This window comes from Heterodontus francisci, chromosome 18, assembly GCF_036365525.1.
Source record: "Heterodontus francisci isolate sHetFra1 chromosome 18, sHetFra1.hap1, whole genome shotgun sequence".
NCBI classification, from domain to species: Eukaryota; Metazoa; Chordata; class Chondrichthyes; order Heterodontiformes; family Heterodontidae; genus Heterodontus; species Heterodontus francisci.
In genome coordinates, this window is record NC_090388.1 from 75,668,110 (window position 1) to 75,689,353 (window position 21,244).

Here is a 21,244-nt window from a genome sequence, read left to right on the forward strand (position 1 = left end):
CACAGGCAGTACCCAGAATTGAACCTGGGTCGCTGGAGCGGTGAGGCTGCGGTGCTAACCACTGCGCCACTGTGCCGCCCCAATTAATTCCATCTTCGCTGCCTCCGGAGAATCCTTGGCATCAGGTGGCAGGACCGCATCTCCAACACAGAAGTCCTCGAGGCGGCCAACATCCCCAGCTTATACACACTACTGAGTCAGTGGCGCCTGAGATGGCGTGACCATGTGAGCCGCATAGAAGATGGCAGGATCCCCAAGGGCACATTGTACAGCGAGCTCGCCACTGGCATCAGACCAACTGGCTGTCCACGTCTCCGCTTTAAAGACGTCTGCAAACGCGACATGAAGTCCTGTAACATTGATCAAAAGTCGTGGGAGTCAGTTGCCAGCGATCGCCAGAGCTGGCGGGCAGCCATAAAGGCGGGGCTAAAGTGTGGCGAGTCGAAGAGACTTAGCAGTTGGCAGGAAAAAGGACAGAAGCGAAAAGGGAGAGCCAACTGTGTAACAGCCCCGACAACCAATTTTTTTCTGCAGCACCTATGGAAGAGTCTGTCACTCTAGTATTGGCCTTTATAGCCACTCCAGGCGCTGCTCCACAAACCACTGACCACCTCCAGGCGCTTACCCATTGTCTCCCGAGACAAGGAGGCTGAAGAAGAAGAGAAGAGAAGAAGAGGAAGTGTAAATGGGAAGTTGTTGGTCGGCACAGACTCGGTGGGCTGAAGGGCCTGTTTCAGTGCTGTATCTCTCCATGACTTTATTTATTGTCCATCCTTAATTGTTCTTGAAGGTGGTGTTGAGCCACCTTCTTGAACCAATGCAGTCCATGTAGTGTAAGTACACCACAGTGCTGTTAGGGAGGGAGTTCCAGGATTTTGACCTCGCGCCATAGGATATTGCATCTTTTCCTGGGTTTCATTATTCTTCCCATAATAGCATGTCTAATTTGAAGTAGAGGAAATAAAGGGAAGGAGAATGAAAGAGAGAGAAATTGAACCTCAACCTACAGTCACCTCTGCTAACACTCATTCCGGTGGCTTAGTGCTCTAAAACAAAGAGGCATTTTGTAAGTTAAAGGTGCTATATATCCATGAGTTGCTGTAGTTGAGAGAGTACATGAATCATAGAGAGGAAAAAAAGGAGCACAAGAGAAATGGACAGGGTGAGGAGGAATATGGAAACTATACAGGAGGACAGGAATACAAAAGAGTGGGCAAAGGACTACACAGGAGATAGAGAGAAAGAATGTGTGCAGGAAAAGAGATGGCAAAGATCATGAAACAGTGTAAGAAGGAGAGAAAAGAAATATGAATGTAAGACAAAAGAAAGTATCAAGGAAGCGGGTGAAGAACATAGGAGTAACAAAGGAGTAAGCCATTTAGCCCCACATACCTGCCCAGTCTTCAACGAAATCATGGCCTATCCACGATCTAATTCCATATACCCACCTCTCCTCTAATATTGTTGGTTAACAAAAATCAATCAATCTCAGATTTAAAATTGACAACTGGTCCAACATTAATTGCCGTTTGTGGAGGAGAGTTCCAAACATCTATCACCCTATGTTTCTGAATTCACTCCTGAAGGGTCTGGCTCTACCTTTTAGACTATACCTCCTAGTCATAGACTCTCCAGTCAGAAGAAATAGACTCCCCAACCGGAAATAGTAGTTTCTCTCTATCTATTCCAGCTATTCCCTTAATAGCTTAAACTGTAATCAAATCACTTCTTAACCTTTGAAATTCCAGGTAATACAACCCAAGTTTGTGTAACCTCTGCTCGTAATTGAATTTTTGGGGTCCAAGAAGCCTTCTAGTAAATCGATACTGCAGTCATTCTAGGGCCATTATATCCTTCCTAAGGTGTGGTGCCCAGAACTACTCCCAGTACTCCAGGCGTGGTCTAACCAGGGCTTCATATAGCTGAAGGATGACTTCTACCCCCTTGTCCTCTAGATATAAAGGCCAGCATTCCATTCGCTTTTTTGATTATTTTCTGTACACATTTATGATCTTTAAATGATGTATGTACCTGGACCCCAAAGTTTCTCTGGACCTCCATCGTTTCTAGCTTTTCAGAAAGTATCTTGTTCTATCTTTTTTAGGTCCAAAGCGGATGACCTCATGTTTCCCTACACTAAAATCTATTTGCCACAGTTTTGCCCATTCACTTAATCTATTAATATCTCTTTGTACTTTTCTGCTTCTATCTACACTGCTTACAATGCGCCCATCTTTGTGTCATCAGCAAACTTAAGATATGTGGCTTTCTATCCCATCATCTAAGTTGTTAATAAATAAGGTGAATAGTTGAAGCCCCAACACAGATCCATGCGGGACACCACTAGTCATATCCTGCCAATTGGAGTACCTGCCCATTTTGTTCAATTTCCTAACCAGGCCAACAATTTGCCTTCAATTCCACGAGCTTCAAATTTAGCTAACAGTCTCTTATGAAGAACTTTACAAATCCCTTCTGAAGTTCTTATAAATAACAGCCATAGACATTCCACTGTCCATAACTTTATTTAGGTCTTCAAAAAATTCAATCAGGTTCATCGGGCATGATCTACCCTTTATAAATCCATGCTGGCTCTCTCTAATCAGCTGAACATGTTAAGTAGTTCAGTCACTCCATCCTTAAATACAGATTAGTAATTTCCTGATAACAAATTTTGGCTAACTGACCTTTGGTTTCCTTCTCTCACCTTTCTTAAAGAGCAGAGTGAAATGCAATGTTCCAATCTAAAAGAATAGTTCCCTGAATTGAGAACTTTGGAATATTACAGTATTTTGCTTACGTTAATATTGGTGAGTACCTGTCCCTGATTCAATACTGGTTTCCTTGGGATGTTGGTATGCTATCTTCCTAGAGACGGTGATGTTATGGAGGTGGAAGTTGGTGGTCTGGGTGATGGAGAGGATAAATATTGACACAAAGTAACTATTCAGCATGGCCGTCAATTCATTATTTTCATTGACTATCACTTATCAGTTTTTAAAGGGTCAATATTGCTAACTACCCTCTTTTTCCTAATATATTTGTAAGACAAATGTGTATTTATTTTGATAGCCCCTGTAAGTTTCTTTTTATTCCCCCTTTTTGTAGTTCACTGCTTTCATCACCTTTTGCTGTACTTTGTATCTTTCCCATTCACCAGGATCTGTGCTATTTTTTGCATAGTAAAGGCTTTTTCTTTTAGTTTTTGTCGTCTCTTACATCTTTAGTTGTCCATGGCTGTCTTTTTCAGCAAGTAGAACTCTTGCCGTTTCGGTATATAAACTGGTTCTGTACCACAAATGCTTTTTTAAACACCTCCAACTGATCTTCTATGGTTTTACCTTTTTAACAGATTTTCCCAGTTTACTGTGGACAGTCTCTGTCTCATTGCATTGAAGGCAATGCAATACCTACATCTAGAAACTTAGCAGCTGTTTTGCATTTCTTCCTTTAAAACACTACGTTAAGCTTGATCATATTATGACTGCTATTAGGTAAGTAAATAAGAGAAACAGACAGCGGAAGAAGGACAAGAGGAACATGAGAGATAGGGAGAGAAGGAACACAAGAAAGATACAGAATGAAGAAGAGAAAGAACAAGACAAAGATTGCATGAGAAAAAGGGAAAGAAGAAACACAAGACAGATGGAAAGAAAAGGACAAATGAGTCAGGGAAAAGAGGTAAAACAAGAGAGCACAATCCAGATTTCAAATAATTTTTTTGAATATAAAATATGACAAAGTCACATTGCCGAGCTAAATTTTGAAAACTTGTGGCACAGTATACTTCTCTCTCTCTCTCTTTGGCCTCCTTATCTCGAGAGACAATGGGTAAGCGCCTGGAGGTGGTCAGTGGTGTGTGGAGCAGCGCCTGGAGTGGCTATAAAGGCCAATTCTAGAGTGACAGGCTCTTCCACAGGTGCTGCAGAAAAATTTGTTTGTCGGGGCTGTTACACAGTTGGCTCTCCCCTTGCGCTTCAGTCTTTTTTCCTGCCAACTGCTAAGTCTTTTAGACTCGCCACACTTTAGCCCCGCCTTTATGGCTGCCCACCAGCTCTAGCGAACGCACTTGCAGTTAGTGAAAACATCAGTGAGTTTGCTATTTTAAGTGTCAGACTCTTTGTAAGTATATAATTTTCTTTTCTGGTTCTTTAGTTTAAAAGATTGGCCACCCAAATTTAGATCCCACCACAGCAGATGGTGGAATTTGAATTCAATTAATAAATAAGGAATTAAAAAGCTCTTCTAGTGGTGATCATGAAACCATTGTCGATGGTTTGAAAAAACCATCGGGTTCACTAATGTCCTTACATGTGACTCCAGACCCACAGCAATGTGGTTGACTCTTAAATGCCCTCTGAAATGGCCTACTAAGCTGCTCAGTTATACCAAACCACTACAAAGCCTCAGAAAAGGAATGAAACAGGACAGACCACCTGGCATTGACCTAGGTACCGGAAACAACAACAGCAAACCCAGCCCTGCTGACCCTGCAAAGTCCTCCTTACTAACATCTGGGGGCTGTGCTAAAATTGGAAGAGCAGTCCCACAGACGAGTTAAGCACCAGCCTGACATAGTCATACTCACGGAATCATACCTTGCAGACAATGTCCCAGATCCCACCAGGAGTCACCACTGCACAGTCCTTGTGGAGACGAAGCACCATCTTCACACTGCGGGTACCCACCATCGTGTTGTGTGTCACTACCACCAGATCTAGCAACTCAAAACTGGGCATCCATGAGGTGCTGTGGACCATCAGCAGCAGCAGAACTGTATTCAATAACAATCTGTAACCTCATAGCCCGGCATATCCCCCACTCTACCATCATCATCAAGCTGGGGGACCAACCCTGGTTCAATGAAGAGTGCAGGAGGGCATGCCAGGAGCAGCACCAGGCATGCCTCAAAATGTGGTGTCAGCCTGGTGAAGCTACAACACAGGACTACTTGCATGCCAAACAGTAGAAGCAACATGCGATAGACAGGGCTAAGCGATCCCACAACCAACAGATCAGATCTAAGCTCTGCAGTCCTGCCACATCCAGTCGTGAATGGTGGTGGATAATTAAACAACTGACAGGAGGAGGAGGCTCCACAAACATCCCCATCCTCAACGAAGGAGCCCAGTACATCAGTGCAAAAGACAATGCTGAAGCATTTGCATCCATCTTCAGCCAGAAGTGCCAAGTGAATGATTCATCTCGGCCTCCTTCTGAGGTCCCTAGCATCACAGGTGCCAGTCTTCAGCCAACCCAATTCACTCCACATGATATCAAGAAACGGCTGAAGGCACTGGATACTGCAAAGGCTATGGGCCCTGTCAACATTCCAGCAATAGTACTGAAAACCTGTGCTCCAGAACTTGCTGCACCCCTAGCCAAGCTGTTCCAGTACAGCTACAACACTGGTATCTACCCAGCAATGTGGAAAACTGCCCAGGTATGTCCTGTACACAAAAAGGACAAATCCGACCCAGCCAATTACCGCCCTATCAGTCTACTCCCAATCATCAGCAAAGTGATGGTAAGGGTCGTTGACAGTGCTATCAAGCAGCACTTGCTTGGCAATAAGCTGCTCACTGACACTCAGTTTGGGTTCCGTCAGGGCCACTCAGCTCCTCACCTCATTACAGCTTTGGTCCAAATCTGGACAAAAGAGCTGAGCTCCAGAGATGAGGTGAGAGTGACTGCCCTTGACATCAAGGGAGCATTTGACTGAGTATGGCATCAAGGAACTCTGGCAAAACTGGAGTTAATGGGAATCAGGGGAAAACTCTCCACTGGCTGGAGTCATACCTAGCACAAAGGAAGATGGTTGTGGTTGTTGGAGGTCAATCATCTCAGTCCTAGGACATTACTGCAGGAGTTTCTCAGGGTTGTGTCCTAGGCCCAACCATCTTCAGCTGCTTCATCAATGAACTTCCCTCCATCATAAGGTCAGAAGTGGGGATGTTCACTGATGATCGCACAATGTTCAGCACCATTTACAACTCCTCAGATACTGAAGCAGCCCATGTCCATATGCAGCAGGACCTGGACAACATCCAGGGTTTGGGCTGATAAGTGGCAAGTGACATTCGTGCTACACAAGTGCTGGGCAATGACCATCTCAAACAAGAGAGAATCTAACCATCTCCCCTTGACGTTCAATAGTATTATAATTACTGAATCCCCACTATGAACATCCTGGGGGTGACCATTGACCAGAAACTGAACTGGACTAGCCACATAAATGCTGTGGCTACAACAGCAGGTCAGAGACTGAGAATTCTGCAGCGTGTACCTCACCTCCTGACTCCCCAAAGCCTGTCCACCATCTACAAGGCACAAGTCAGGAATGCGATGGAATACTCTCCACTTGCCTGGATGGGTGCAGCTCCAACAACACTCAAGAAGCTCGACACCATTCAGGTCAAAGCAGCCCGCTTGATTGGCATCCCCATCCACCACCTTCAACATTCACTTGCTCCACCACTGACGCACAGTGGCAGCAATGTGTACCATTGACACGGTGCACTGGCAGCAACTCACCAAGGCTCCTTTGACAGCACCTTCCAAACCTGCAATCTCTACCACCTAGATGGACAATGGCAGCTGATGCATGGGAACACCATCACCTGCAAGTTTCCCTCCAAGTCACACACCATCCTGATTTAGAACTATATCGCCATTCCTTCACTGTCGCTGGGTCAAAATCCTGTAACTCCCTTCCTAACAGCACTGTTAGGACTGCAGCGGTTCAAGAAGGCAGCTCACCACTACCTTCTCAAGGGCAATTAGGGTTGGGCAATAAATGCTGTCATAGCCAGTGACACCCACATCACCCGAACGAATAATAAAAAAGGTCTAAAGTAGTCTGTAATGAACAAACATTTTTTATTAACTGCCCACAATGACAAGAACTGTGATGCATTACTTGAGCATCTGAAGTTCAACGCAATCCCAGTTAATCTCACTCGTGCAGAAAAGAGAGAGAGAGAGATGTACACACACAAAAAAATCAGAGAAAATGAGAGGAGAAACACACAAACACACAGACAGAAGGCGGCAGGCAGACAGAGAATAAGAACGGTAGAGACAGCCAAGTACACAGTCTTTGGGGCGGCACAGTGGCGCAGTGGTTAGCACTGCAGTCTCACAGCCCCAGCGACCCGGGTTCAATTCTGGGTACTGCCTGTGTGGAGTTTGCAAGTTCTCCCTGTGTCTGCGTGGGTTTCCTCCGGGTGCTCCGGTTTCCTCCCACAAGCCAAGACTTGCAGGTTGATAGGTAAATTGGCCATTATAAATTGCCCCTAGTATAGGTAGGTGGTAGGGAAATATAGGGACAGGTGGGGATGTGGTAGGAATATGGGATTAGTGTAGGATTAGTATAAATGGGTGGTTGATGGTCGGCACAGACTCGGTGGGCCGAAGGGCCTGTTTCAGTGCTGTATCTCTAACTAACTAACTAGCTACACATAATTACATGTTCTGCAGCAACTTTTCCAATTAAAGGTGAACACGTACAATGCAAAAAAGTAAACTTTTTAAGGAACACTTACAGGAGGAACATCTCGGTCAATGATTGTCCTAAATATCTCCATCCATTGAGTCATGGTTTGTTTATTTACCAGTTGCAGTGGCAGTGCGTACTAGCAAAGGGAAGCAAGAGAGACAACTTAGTTGAACAAATCTCCAAAAAAAGAAAAAAATTCAGAAATTGCCAATTACAATTTACATTCATTTAGTTCATATTTAATTGGTAGAGTTTCATCGAGTTTCTAATGCCAAAATTAAAACAGCAGGCTGATACAACTTCATGATAATGGAGAGGGAAAGCATGCTTAGAAAAATTATTTGATGAGGTTTTTTCCCCTCTAATTTATCTTTTCCTGTGTAAAACCCCAAGACAGAGGATATGCGAATGACCAACATCACAACGAACAGTTACTGGGGGAGGCGGTGGCGTAGTGGTAATGTCACTGGGCTAGTAATCCAAAGCCCAGGCTAATGCTATGGGGACATGGACTCGAAATTCACCAAGGCAGATGGTGAAATTTGATTTCAATTACTAAATCTGGAATTAAAAGGCTAGGCTAATGATGACCATGAAACCATTGTCAATTGTTGTAAAAACCCATCTGGTTCACTAATATCCTTTAGGGAAGGAAATCTGCTGTCCTTACCTGGTCTGGCCTACGTGTGACTCCAGACCCACAGCAATATGGTCGACTCTTAAAATGGCCTAGCAAGCCACTCAGTTCAAGGGCAATTAGGGATGGGCAATAAATGCTGGCCTAGCCAGAAACACCCACATCCCACAACGAATAAAAAAAAAGGAAAAAAAGATGGGAGAACAGATAACTCTTCCATTTTCTCCCTCTACTCTGGGGATTCATTTAGTTCCATTTGTCTTCTCTCCCACTAACATCATGTTGAGATAACACGTCAGTTGGCTATGCCAGTCTGGGTGCTCCAAAAAGTAATTAATTAATTTGAAATGTTTTGAAAATATAATAAGGTGCTGTACAAATGCAAGATTCTGTTTAATAATACTCATTATTATGTGGGCACAAGCCTCCTAACAACCATTGACAAAGGGTACTGCACCTCCTAATACATCTCACTCCAGTGTTAATCAATACCTTATTCATTAGTCACATGTGGCTAAATGGAAATCCAAATGTAGCATTTTTGATTAGTAATTAAAAATTGAGACATAGTTGTTGGCAGTGTGATCTCAACACTCCGACAGGGCAAAACTGAATGTAATTCAAAAGTACTTCATTAGCTGTAAAGCACTTTAGGATGTCCTGAGGTCGTGAAGGCGCTCGATAAATGCAAATATTTCTTTCTCATATTCACATGGTGTATGCATATGAATTTTAACCTTTGTGCATCTGTTTTAAAATGGTATGATGAAAAACAGAATGTTTATGATCGCTGTGTGTGCTTTACTTTCTTGGTTCTTGTTTACTGGTTATCTGCAAAAATAGCGTGTAACGGGTGTAAACAGTGGACTTCACCACAATGGAAACACCAGCAACGGGTGGGGAAAAGGTCAGCTCAACTAATTGGAATAATTGCTCCAGGCAGAAGAAATCCAGCCCAAAAAATAATGAGGGCTCACCATAGCAAAGAGGAAGCAGCATGCAACTGGATGGATGCAGGGGCAGGTCTGATGCATCTCGCTGCGTGAGTCAACATTCTCAGTAATTAAACTGCTTGAAACTGCTGGATAAAAACCTAGAAACTGCACTAAGGTGTGCTATATCTGACAAAGACATGATTTCAAACTTTGGTTAAAGAGAAAGCCTGCAAAGCTTTGCACTGAGTGGTGGTATATGTTTACTTACATTAACACATGAAGTAATGGTGAACATACATAAAACTATCTGCATAAAACTTTACAAAAGTATAACACTGCAGCTGATGGAAATCTGAAATAAAAACAGAAAATGCTGGTAATACTCAGGTCAGGCAGCATCCAGGGAGAGAGAAGTTAACATTTCAGTTCAATTGCTTTTCAGAAAGGTTCTGATGAAATGTCAATGGCCTGAAACGCTAACACTGTTTCTCCCTCAACAGATGCTTCCTAATCTGCTAAGTATATCCAGTATTTTCTGTTACACAAAACTTTAGTAAGACTACAGTTGGAGTACTGTGTGCAATTCTGGGCTACAGCATATAGGAAGGAAGTTACAAAGAACAAAGAAAATTACAGCACAGGAACAGGCCCTTCGGACCTCCAAGCCTGCGCCGATCCAGATCCTAAATCTAAACCTGTCACCTATTTTCTAAGGGTCTGTATCTCTTTGCTTCATGCCCATTCATGTATCTGTCTAGATACATCTTAAAAGACACTATCGTGTTCGCATCTACCACCTCCGCTGGCAACGCGTTCCAGGCACCCACCACCCTCTGCGTAAAGAACTTTCCACGCATATCCCCCCTAAATTTTTCCCCTCTCACTTTGAACTCGTGACCCCTAGTAATTGAATCCCCCACTCTGGGGAAAAAGCTTCTTGCTATCCACCCTGTCTAAACCACTCATGATTTTATACACCTCAATCAGGTCCCCCCTCAACCTCCGTCTTTCTAATGAAAATAATCCTAATCTACTCAACCTCTCTTCATAGCTAGCGCCCTCCATACCAGGCAACATCCTGGTGAACCTCCTCTGCACCCTCTCCAAAGCATCTACATCCTTTTGGTAATGGGGTGACCAGAACTGCACACAGTATTCCAAATGTGGCCGAACCAAAGTCTTTTACAACTGTAACATGACCTGCCAACTCTTGTACTCAATACCCCGTCCGATGAAGGAAAGCATACCGTATGCCTTCTTGACCACTCTATTGACCTGCGTTGCCACCTTCAAGGAACAATGGACCTGAACACCCAAATCTCTCTGTACATCAATTTTCCCCAGGACTTTTCCATTTACTGAATAGTTCACTCTTGAATTGGATCTTCCAAAATGCATCACCTCACATTTACCCTGATTGAACTCCATCTGCCATTTCTCTGCCCAACTCTCCAATCTCTCTATATTCTGCTGTATTCTCTGACAGTCCCCTTCACTATCTGCTACTCCACCAATCTTAGTGTCGTCTGCAAACTTGCTAATCAGACCACCTACATTTTCCTCCAAATCATTTATGTATATAATGACAATGCAGAGGGCACAGCACAGATTCACTAAAATTCTGATTGGTTTGAGTTGTTTAAAATTATGCTGGAATGGGACAAGAGTAGATAGAACCAGATGAAGTTTCAGAGAAGGTTGATGAAAGGAATGCGGTGGATGTTGTTTATGTGGATTTTAAGAAAGCGTTTGATAAGGTGCCACATAAAAGGCTGGTTAACAAAATTGTGGCTCATGGAATAGGAGGGTCAGTGTCAAACCTAATAAAAAAATTGGCTTAAGGACAGAGAACAGCGAGTCGTAGTAAATGGTTGTTTTTCAGACTGGAGAATGGTAGACTATGGTGTTCACCATTGGTCAGTGCTGGGACCACTGATTTTTTTTTGCATCATATAAATGATTTGGATCTTGGAATACAGAATAGAATCTCAAAATTTGCCGATGACACCAAACTTGGAGGTGTGGCAAACAGTGAGGATGATATGAACCGCCTGCAACAGGACACAGATAGGCTAGCAGAATGGGCAGACAGGTGGCAGATGGAATTTAATACTGACAAGTGTGAGGTGATGCATTTTGGCACAACGAATAGGGAGAGGCTATATATACTTAAAGGCACAATTCTAAAGAGTGTGCAGGAACAGAGGGACCTGGGGGTGCATATGCATTGATCTTTGAAGGTGGCAGGACATATTGAGGGAGTGGTTAGCAAAGCATATGGGATGTTGGGCTTCATAAATAGAAGCATTGAGTATAAAAGCAGGGAAGTTATGCTGCACCCGAATAAAGCTCTGGTTTAGCACCCAACTGGAATACTGCATCCAGTTCTGGTCACCACACTTCATGAAGGATATGAGTCCTTGAGACGGTGCAGAGGAGATTTACCAGTATGGTTCCAAGGTGGAGGATTTTAGTTACAAGGTTAGGTTGGAAAAGCTGGGTTTGTTCTCCTTAGAACATAGGAGGTTGAGGGGAGATTTAATAGAAGTGTAAAAAATTAGGGCAGGCTTCGATAAGTTAGACAAGGAAAAAGTATTCTCATTATCTAATGGTACAAGGACTAGGGGACACAGATTGAAGGTTTTGGGCAAGAGATGTAGGGGGAATACGAGGAAGGACTTTTTTTTTTACGCAGCGGGAGCTAATAACCTGGAACTCACCGCCAAGGGTCGTGGAAGCAGAGACAATCGATGACTTCGAGAGGAGGTTGGATGGCCATTTGAGGGAAATAGAGTTGCAGGACTATGGGGTTTGAGCGGGGGAGCAAGACTGACTAGATAACTCCATGGAGAGCTGGCATGGACTTGACGGGCCGAATGGCCTCCTTCTGCGCCCTAAATGGCTCTATGACTCTGAGTGATTCTGTGACTGCAAGTAATTGAATTAAAAGACATACAATATTATTATAACACAAGAAATTTAGGAAAGAGAACGGGAGAAACTATTTTCCTGTGAAGATGGAGAATGTACTACTAGAGTAGGTTAGATCTGGGAACAGGGCAAGCACATGGGAATAGCACTTCGCTCATGTGCAGTATAACTAACATAGAAATGGCGCGTTTCTATGTTGCAATGTATAATAATATTTTGTCTGTCCACATTTTTCTGATTATTTGGTGGGTTGATTTGGTGGGCGGAGCCTGATGCACACTTCATAGTTACTGGGCTCCGGCTCTCACCGATCCCTGGCCTCCAACCACAGGCTTTTGCTGCTCCCTGGACTTGGTAACTGAGCTCCAGCCCTTGATGCTCCGCAACCTCTGGCTCTTGCTGTTCCTCGGCCTCAGTTACTGGGCTTTGGCCCCTGGCTCTTGCTGTTCCCCAGCCTCTGCTACTGTGCTCCGGCCCTCGCTGCTCTCAGGCCTCTGTTACTGGGCTTTGGCCCCAGCTCTTGCTACTCTCCATATGGGGGGCAGGAAGCGGGGAAGGCATGGGAGGGGTGGGGACTGCATGGGATGGGGGAGAGAGAGGATGGTGTTGGGGTAGGTGGAAGGGATGGTGTTGAGGAGGTGGGGGCGATGGGGGGGAAGGGACGGCACGGCACGGGGGCAGTGAGGGGAGAGTAGCACGCATGGAGGGGATGCATAGGCAGCAGAGAAGGGTGATGACTTGGGAGGGGGAAGCATGGGAGGGGAAAGGGGGGTTGACAAACATGGAAGGAGCGGGTGGAGACGATATGCATGGGGCAAGGACAGGGACGGCCTGGGAGGGGTAGGAAACTGCAGGGGAGGTGTAGAATGGGGGATGGGATGGCATGGAAAGAAGGAGTGGGGTGGATGATGAGGTGGGAATGATATGTGAGGGAGGAAAGGAATGGGATGGGTATGGCACGAGAGATATCGCATGGGAAGGATGGAATGACATGGGATGGGAACATAAAGTAGTCTTCTTCTTCTTCTTTGGCCTTCTTGACTCGGGAGACAATGGGTAAGCGCCTGGAGGTGGTCAGTGGTTTGTGAAGCAGCGCCTGGAGTGGCTATAAAGGCCAATTCTAGAGTGACAGACTCTTCCACAGGTGCTGCAGATAAAATTGGTTGTCGGGGCTGTTACACAGTTGGCTCTCTCCTTGCGCTTTTGTCTTTTTTCCTACCAACTGCTATGTCTCTTCGACTCGCCACACTTTAGCCCCACCTTTATGGTTGCCCGCCAGCTCTGGCGATCGCTGGCAACTGACTCCCACGACTTGTGATCGATGTCACAGGACTTCATGTCACGTTTGCAGACATCTTTAAAGCGGAGACAAGGACGACCTGTGGGTCTGATACCAGTGACGAGCTAGCTGTACAATGTGTCCTTGGGGATCCTGCCATCTTCCATGCAGCTCACATGGCCAAGCCATCTCAGGCGCCGCTGGCTTAGTAGGTTGTATAAGCTGGGGATGTTGGCCACCTCGAGGACTTCTGTGTTGGAGATGCGGTCCTGCCACCTGATGCCAAGGATTCTCCGGAGGCAGCGAAGATGGAATGAATTGAGACGTTGCTCTTGGCTGACATACGTTGTCCAGGCCTCGCTGTCGTAGAGCAAGGTACTGAGGACACAGGCTTGATACACTTGGACTTTTGTGTTCTGTGTCAGTGCGCCATTTTCCCACACTTTCTTGGCCAGTCTGGACATAGCAGAGGAAGCCTTTCCTATGCGCTTGTTGAAATCTGCATCGAGAGACAGGTTACTGATGATAGTTGAGCCTAGGTAGGTGAACTCTTGAACCACTTCCAGAGTGTGGATGGGGCATTTCTGACGTCCTGTCCCATGATGTTTGTTTTCTTGAGGCTGATGGTTAGGCCAAATTCGGTGCAGGCAGCCACAATCCTGTCGATGAGTCTCTGCAGACACTCTTCAGTGTGAGATGTTAATGCAGCATCGTCAGCAAAGAGGAGTTCCCTGATGAGGACTTTCCGTACTTTGGTCTTCGCTCTAAGACGGGCAAGGTTGAACAACCTGCCACCTGATCTTGTGTGGAGGAAAATTCCTTCTTCTGAAGACTTGAACGCATATGAGAGCAGCGAGGAGAAGATGATCCCAAACAGTGTAGGTGCGAGAACACAGCCCTGTTTCACGCCACTCAGGATAGGAAAGGGGTCTGATGAGGCGCCGCTATGCTGAATTGTGCCTTTCATATCGTCATGGAATGAGGTGATGATACTTCGTAGCTTTGGTGGGCATCCAATCTTTTCTAGTAGTCTAAAGAGACCACGTCTGCTGACGAGGTCAAAGGCTTTGGTGAGATCAATGAAAGCAACGTAGAGGGGCATCTGTTACTCACGGCATTTCTCCTGTAGCTGGCGAAGGGAGAACAGCATGTCAATGGTGGATCTCTCTGCTCGAAAGCCACACTGTGCCTCAGGGTAGACACGCTCTGCCAGCTTCTGGAGTCTGTTTAAAGCGACTCGAGCAAAGACTTTCCCCACTATGCTGAGCAGGGAGATTCCACGGTAGTTGTTGCAGTCACGGCGGTCACCCTTGTTCTTATAGAGGGTGATGATATTGGCATCGCGCATGTCCTGTGGTACTGCTCCCTCGTCCCAGCACAGGCAAAGCAGTTCGTACAGTGCTTAAAGTATAGCAGGCTTGGCACTCTTGGTGATTTCAGGGGTAATGCCGTCCTTCCCAGGTGCTTTTCCGCTGGCCAGAGAATCAATGGCATCACTGAGTTCCGATTTTGTTGGCTGTACGTCCAGCTCATCCATGACTGGCAGAGACTGGGCTGCATTGAGGACGGTCTCAGTGACTACATTTTCCCTGGAGTACAGATCTAGATAGTGTTCCACCCAGCAGTCCATTTGCTTGCGTTGGTCATTGATTGTGTCCCCTGATTTAGATTTGAGGGGGGCAATCTTCTTGATGGTTGGCCCAAAAGCTCTCTTAATGCCATCATACATTCCTTGGATATATCCGGTGTCAGAGGCCAGCTGAATATGACTGCATAGGTGTTGCCAGTAGTCATTTGCGCAGCACCTGGCTGTTCTTTGTGCAGCGCTTCTGGTTGCTTTAAGTGCTACGGATGTTAACTCACTGGGGCCTTTCTTGTAGTTCAGCAGTGCAATGCGCTTAGCAGCTATGACAGGTTCCAGCTCTTCAATGTGAGATTGAAACCAGTCTGCATTCCGCTTCACACGTTTGCCATAGGTGGTCATTGCTGAGTCATAGATGGCGTCTCTGATGTGGGCCCACTTGGTCTCTGCATCCCCTGTGGGAGTGTTTTGAAGGGCTTTTTCAAGTGAATTTAGAAACTTACGAAACAGCTGTGGATAAGAAATTCTGCTAGTGTTGATGCGCGGGCGGCCCTTCTGCTTGGAGTGATGCAGCTTCTTTGGTTTGAGACTAACCTTGCTGCACACCAGGGAGTGGTCGGTGTCACAGTCCGCACTGTGGAAGCTGCGTGTGATTTGAACGCTGTTTAAAGAGGCTCGCCTTGTGATGATGAGGTCCAGCTGGTGCCAACAACATGATCTTGGGTGCCTCCAAGAAACCTGGTGACAGGGCTTTGCGTGAAAGAATGAGTTGGCGATGCACAGGTTATGATAGGTACACCTTTGGCATGTGTCACCTTTGGCATGTTTCCGGCAGTTCCTGCAGCCATACTGGTGCCAAACGTCGTGCTCTGCACTCCTTTGGACCCCACCAGGAAAGCCGTGAGGGGGGTTTTGACGCTTGGGCAACTCACAACCTCCATACATCCGCCCAGGCATGCGCCATGGAGAGGTCCCTTCATAGTCTCCTCACAGCGGCCAAATCAACACGGAAGGCAGCAGTTACGGGTTATAAGTCCAGCTCAATTGGCGTAGAGATTGGGCGCCATGGGTTGCCTTCGTTGGTGGGTGAGGTCATCACATCTCACTGGACATCTACCGCCCGCCTCAAACCGGGCAGCCCCCGGTCAGTAAGGTTCTGCCCCGCCACAGTCCACCTGCTTCAATGGGTGCTTGGAGCACAGGGTCATTGCCCGACAAGTGGACTGTAACACCGCACCAAACAGCACGACCAAAAAAGGAAAGAAGGTACCAGCCCTTCGTTTTGCAAGCTGGAATGTCAGAACTATGTGTCCTGGCCTGTCAGAAGACCTTACACAAATCAACGATTCTCGGAAGACCGCCATCATTAACAACGAGCTCTGTAGACTCAATGTGGACATTGCAGCACTTCAGGAGACATGCCTCCCTGCAAGCGGATCTCTGAGAGCAAGACTACACCTTCTTCTGGGAGGGTAGGGATCCTGAGGAACCAAGACAGCATGGAGTGGGCTTTGCCATCAGAAACTCTTTGCTCAGCATGATAGAGCCACCCTCAAATGGCTCGGAACGCATACTGTCCATCCGACTGCTCACCGCCTCTGGTCTAGTACACCTACTCAGCATCTATGCTCCAACACGCTGCTCCCCACCTGAAGCTAAAGACCAGTTCTACGAAGAACTCCATAATATCATTAGTAGCATCCCCAACACCGAACACCTGTTCCTGCTGGGGGACTTTAATGCCAGGGTTGGGGCCGACCATGACACATAAAATAGTACTCTTGCAATAAAGATACTTATTTCACTGCAAATGTTTTGCGGGTCTCTGCTCGTTTCTATTTAATTCACAACTTAACCACTTTGGTCTCAATGTCTTTTTTTTTAGAAAAACAGTGTGCAGTGATCTTGCTTTAAAACCATCAGCATTTAAAAGTAACTATTTTCCAGTTCCTTTCTGTAAAAATAAAGTCAAAAATCCAGAAAGGTGACTGGGAAATTCTCAGTTACTTGCATTTTGTATAAATGATTGGAAATTATTTCTAAAGCTTGACTCACTCCCTCATTGACTTGCAGATGAGGTTGTCAGACAGGCTTAAAAGTTATAATCCTGTTGTACTCAGTTTTGTATGTTGTACTTGCACATATGCACACTTACTTTAAACATCCGAAAACTAAGGTCTTCCAACCTACTCCCGCAGGACATCATCCACCTCTGTCGATCAGGATCCACGGTGAGATCTTGGAAAACATGGACCATCTTCCATATCTCGGGAGTCTCCTCTCAACCAAGGTAGACATAGATGACAAAATCCACCGCCGCCTTCGATGTGCTGGGTCTGCCTTTGGCCGACTGAAGAAGAGAGTTTTCGAGGACCAGGAGCTCAAACCCAGGACTAAGGTCATGGTGTACCAGGCAGCAGTGATCCCTGTACTCGTATATGCTTCAGACACTTGGACAATCTACAACAGGCACCTCAAAGCACTGGAGAAATACTACGAACACTATCTCCGCAAAATCATTCACATTCGTTGGCAGTATAGGCGGTCTAGTGTCAGCATCCTCTCCCAAGCCAACATTCCCAGCATCGAGGTGCTAATCACTCAAAACTAACTTCACTGGGCAGGCCACGTCACTCGCATGCCTGACTCCAGGCTCCCGAAGCAACTGCTCTATGAGCTTCGCTATGGCAAATGAGTCCCAGGAGGGCACAGGAAACCCTTTAGGGACATTCTCAAAGCATCCCTGAAGAAAGCCAACATACCCACCAACTCATGGGTGCCCCTGTTCCTCAAAGTGGAGATGGTGCATTCGGGAAGGTACGGAGCACCTTTTGAGATTTCGACAGGAGCACACAGAGGCCAAGTCCAGGCAGCGAAAAGCGAGCACAGCCCCCCCAAGTAACATGCCTACCCAACTCTTCAAACACCACCTGCCCCACATGCAGCAGTCTGCGGTTCGCGCATTGGACTCGTTAGCCATGTTACAATGCACTAAACTGGAGTGGAAGCAAGTCATCCTCAGGCCAGAGGGATTGCCTAAGAAGAGAGAAGATATATAAATATTGTTATATAGCAGTTAAATGTTGCTCCAATACAGGTGTTCAACATCTTCAGAGACTCACAAAGAAACTGGTTTAGCCATAAAGCATGGCTCCAGCGGAACAGCTGGTCCCATTATCCTATCCAACATTACAATAAACATCATAATGTGGCTGTCATGATATGTATTGGAAATGCTCTACCCCTCACCAGTTTAAGTTTAAATCTGTGCAGCTTAATAAGATTGAACGGGTGTAGCAGAAAGTGAAAAAAGGCAAGCAGCAATTTATAGGCTGTGAGCATGTGAGCAAGGGTGCGCTTGTATGTAAACAAACTGTCGACACTCAGTGTCTGAGCACACACAGAAAGATTATTCACTTGAGCAAGGCGCCTGAGGTCTATCAGTACAAGGGTTAGTGCCTTTGAATGAACTGGAAGAAAGGCGTGCATTTATAATCACCTTTCATGCCCTCAAGATATCCCAAACTGTGTTACAGCCAATGAAGTACTTGTGAAATGTAGTCACTTCTGTAATGTAAAAACCGTGGCAGCCAATTTGCACTTGAGGTCCCACAAATAACAATGTGAATGGCTAAGCGAATGGTGGATGCAAACGAGAAGCTGTACATTGTAGAAAGATTCTGAAATCCTTAATAAATATATTTACATGGCAGGTGAACCAGCAGTTCCACTGGAGTTAATAAAACCCTACTTTATGGCTGAACCAGTTACCTTCTGAGTTTCTGAAGACATGGAACACCTGTAACGGAGCATCATTTAGCTGTGAGAGAACAATATTATTGCGTATGTGCAAGTACAACACATAAAACTGAATACAACAAAAAATGAGTTCCACTTATCATGCAGAACATTCCTTCAGGTTACTTAATTGTGGTGAATAATCCAACTGTCAGAATAAACAGGCTACTTTTCCAAAATGTTATGGGCAAGGTGGTGGGTCCTCTTGAGCCGTTGATAGTGGTTTTATATAACTGAGTAACTTCTTCGGTCACTTCAATGGGAAGTTAAGAGTCAATAATGTATATCTGGGATCAAAGTCTCATAAGTAGGCCCGACCAAATAAAGACAGCAAATTTACTTCCCCGAAGGACATTAGCGAACCAACTGGGCTTTTACGACAATTGGACAGCTTCAGGGTCACTTTTACTGATACCAGCTTTTTATTTCTGGATAAACTGAATTCAAATTTTCAAACCGCCACCTCAGGATTTGTTATCTAGATTATTAATCAAGGCCTCTGGATTACTTGTCCCATATCATAGCCACTACACTTACATACCCTTAGGGATCTGCTACTGGAGTTAGAATCCATTTAAGTCCCACCCTCTCAATCAGGCCTACTTCCACAAAGAAAAGTGGTTAACTTCCAGATATAGAAACTACTCGATCAAACGAAGATGCAGAAGGCAGCTCCAGTGACTGAGAAATGTATCTTGAATGTCCCTGGTGTTGTTAATACCTGAATAAGCGCAAAGAAGATTTTTAGGATCTGCTTCTGAATCAGCACTGACCAATGAGTTGCGTCAGGCAACAGCTGCACAATTTGCTGCTGAAGTCGTGGTAAAAATATCTGCATCGCTGCTATCAGAGGATCTCGCTCCTCTGCCTTCTTGAATCTGTAAAAAAAATCACATTGGAATTCAGCAATAATTTGAGACTCACCAGCGTGCACCAGAATTAAAACGAAATACAGCTTTATATCAGAAGAATGTGAATTACAGAAAAAACTAAATCAGTAAGAGGTATGATTGAAAAGGTCCACTCACTCATCTCAGTCACATTTTCTTTCAGAAAAGCTAACTTAACCTTTGAGTGCCACAGTTAGACTTCACATATCACATTTAAAAGTATCAAAAAAGTTAGAGAAAAAGGCAGGCAGTCATTTCACGCTAAGGTCAACTGCAGGTTAGATGGTGATGGATGGAGGAGGGGTGGCAGCAGCTATGGACATGTGCAGATTGACCCCAGTCAGAGAACTACAAGCACCTGATAATCTGCAAACATCCAACACTAACAGGAGTTAAACTCTAATTCAACCTCAGACTTTGCTTATTTAAAGCAATTAGGTTTTGTGGTCGTGAAAGCACATTATCCAGCCTTGGTATAGCTCAAACTTCACAGCAGAATAATGCGTTGTGTATTCTGTGGTATAAAATCGTTGTTGCGTAAACACTGACAGAATCTGACTTACCGTCAGCAGTGCCACAGGGAGTCATATGTGGCATCGAACAGAGTTCAGCAACCGACCCGCCAAAAGTGTCCATTCAGCCCGTGCATACATTTCAGAAATATGAGAGCGCGCGAGAGAGATTGTGAGAGAGCCAGACAGAGAGAGAGGGGGGGGGACAGAGAGCTGGGGGGGGGGGGACAGAGAGCGGGGGGGGGGGGGGGGGACAGAGAGCGGGGGGGGGGGGGGGGGGGGACAGAGAGCGGGGGGGGGGGGGGGGGTGACAGAGAGCGGGGGGGGGGGGGGGGGACAGAGAGCGGGGGGGGGGGGACAGAGAGCGGGGGGGGGGGGGGACAGAGAGCGGGGGGGGGGGGACAGAGAGCGGGGGGGGGGGGGGACAGAGAGCGGGGGGGGGGGGGGGGGGGGGGGGACAGAGAGCGGGGGGGGGGGGGGGGGACAGAGAGCGGGGGGGGGGACAGAGAGCGGGGGGGGGGGACAGAGAGCGGGGGGGGGGGGGAGACAGAGAGCGGGGGGGGGGACAGAGAGCGGGGGGGGGGGGACAGAGAGCGGGGGGGGGACAGAGAGCGGGGGGGGGACAGAGAGCGGGGGGGGGGGGGACAGAGAGCGGGGGGGGGGGGACAGAGAGCGGGGGGGGGGGACAGAGAGCGGGGGGGGGGGACAGAGAGCAGGGGGGGGGACAGAGAGCGGGGGGGCGGACAGAGAGCGGGGGGGGGGACAGAGAGCGGGGGGGGGGGACAGAGAGCGGGGGGGGGGGACAGAGAGCGGGGGGGGGACAGAGAGCGGGGGGGGGACAGAGAGCGGGGGGGGGACAGAGAGCGGGGGGGGGACAGAGAGCGGGGGGGGGACAGAGAGCGGGGGTGGGGGGACAGAGAGCGGGGGGGGGGGGACAGAGAGCGGGGGGGGGGACAGAGAGCGGGGGGGGGGGGACAGAGAGCGGGGGGGGGGGGACAGAGAGCGGGGGGGGGGACAGAGAGCGGGGGGGACAGAGAGAGGAGAGGGGGGACGGAGAGAGGAGAGGGGGGACGGAGAGAGAGAGGGGGGACGGAGAGAGAGAGGGGGGGACGGAGAGAGAGAGGGGGGGACGGAGAGAGAGAGGGGGGACGGAGAGAGAGAGGGGGGACGGAGAGAGAGAGG

General features: G+C 46.9%; 1 protein-coding gene across 4 annotated transcripts in view; it reads right to left on the reverse strand.

The window, feature by feature from the left end:
• Positions 1-21,244, reverse strand: part of ipo8 (importin 8) — a 236,565-nt gene that overhangs the window by 141,186 nt on the left and 74,135 nt on the right. For all 4 annotated transcript variants that reach the window (XM_068051011.1, XM_068051009.1, XM_068051008.1 and 1 more), the window contains 2 exons: positions 19,382-19,538; positions 7,545-7,634 (listed from right to left, as the gene is read on the reverse strand). In XM_068051011.1, the coding sequence (XP_067907112.1) occupies positions 7,545-7,634; positions 19,382-19,538 (247 nt within the window). The remainder of the gene's footprint in view (positions 1-7,544; positions 7,635-19,381; positions 19,539-21,244) is intronic.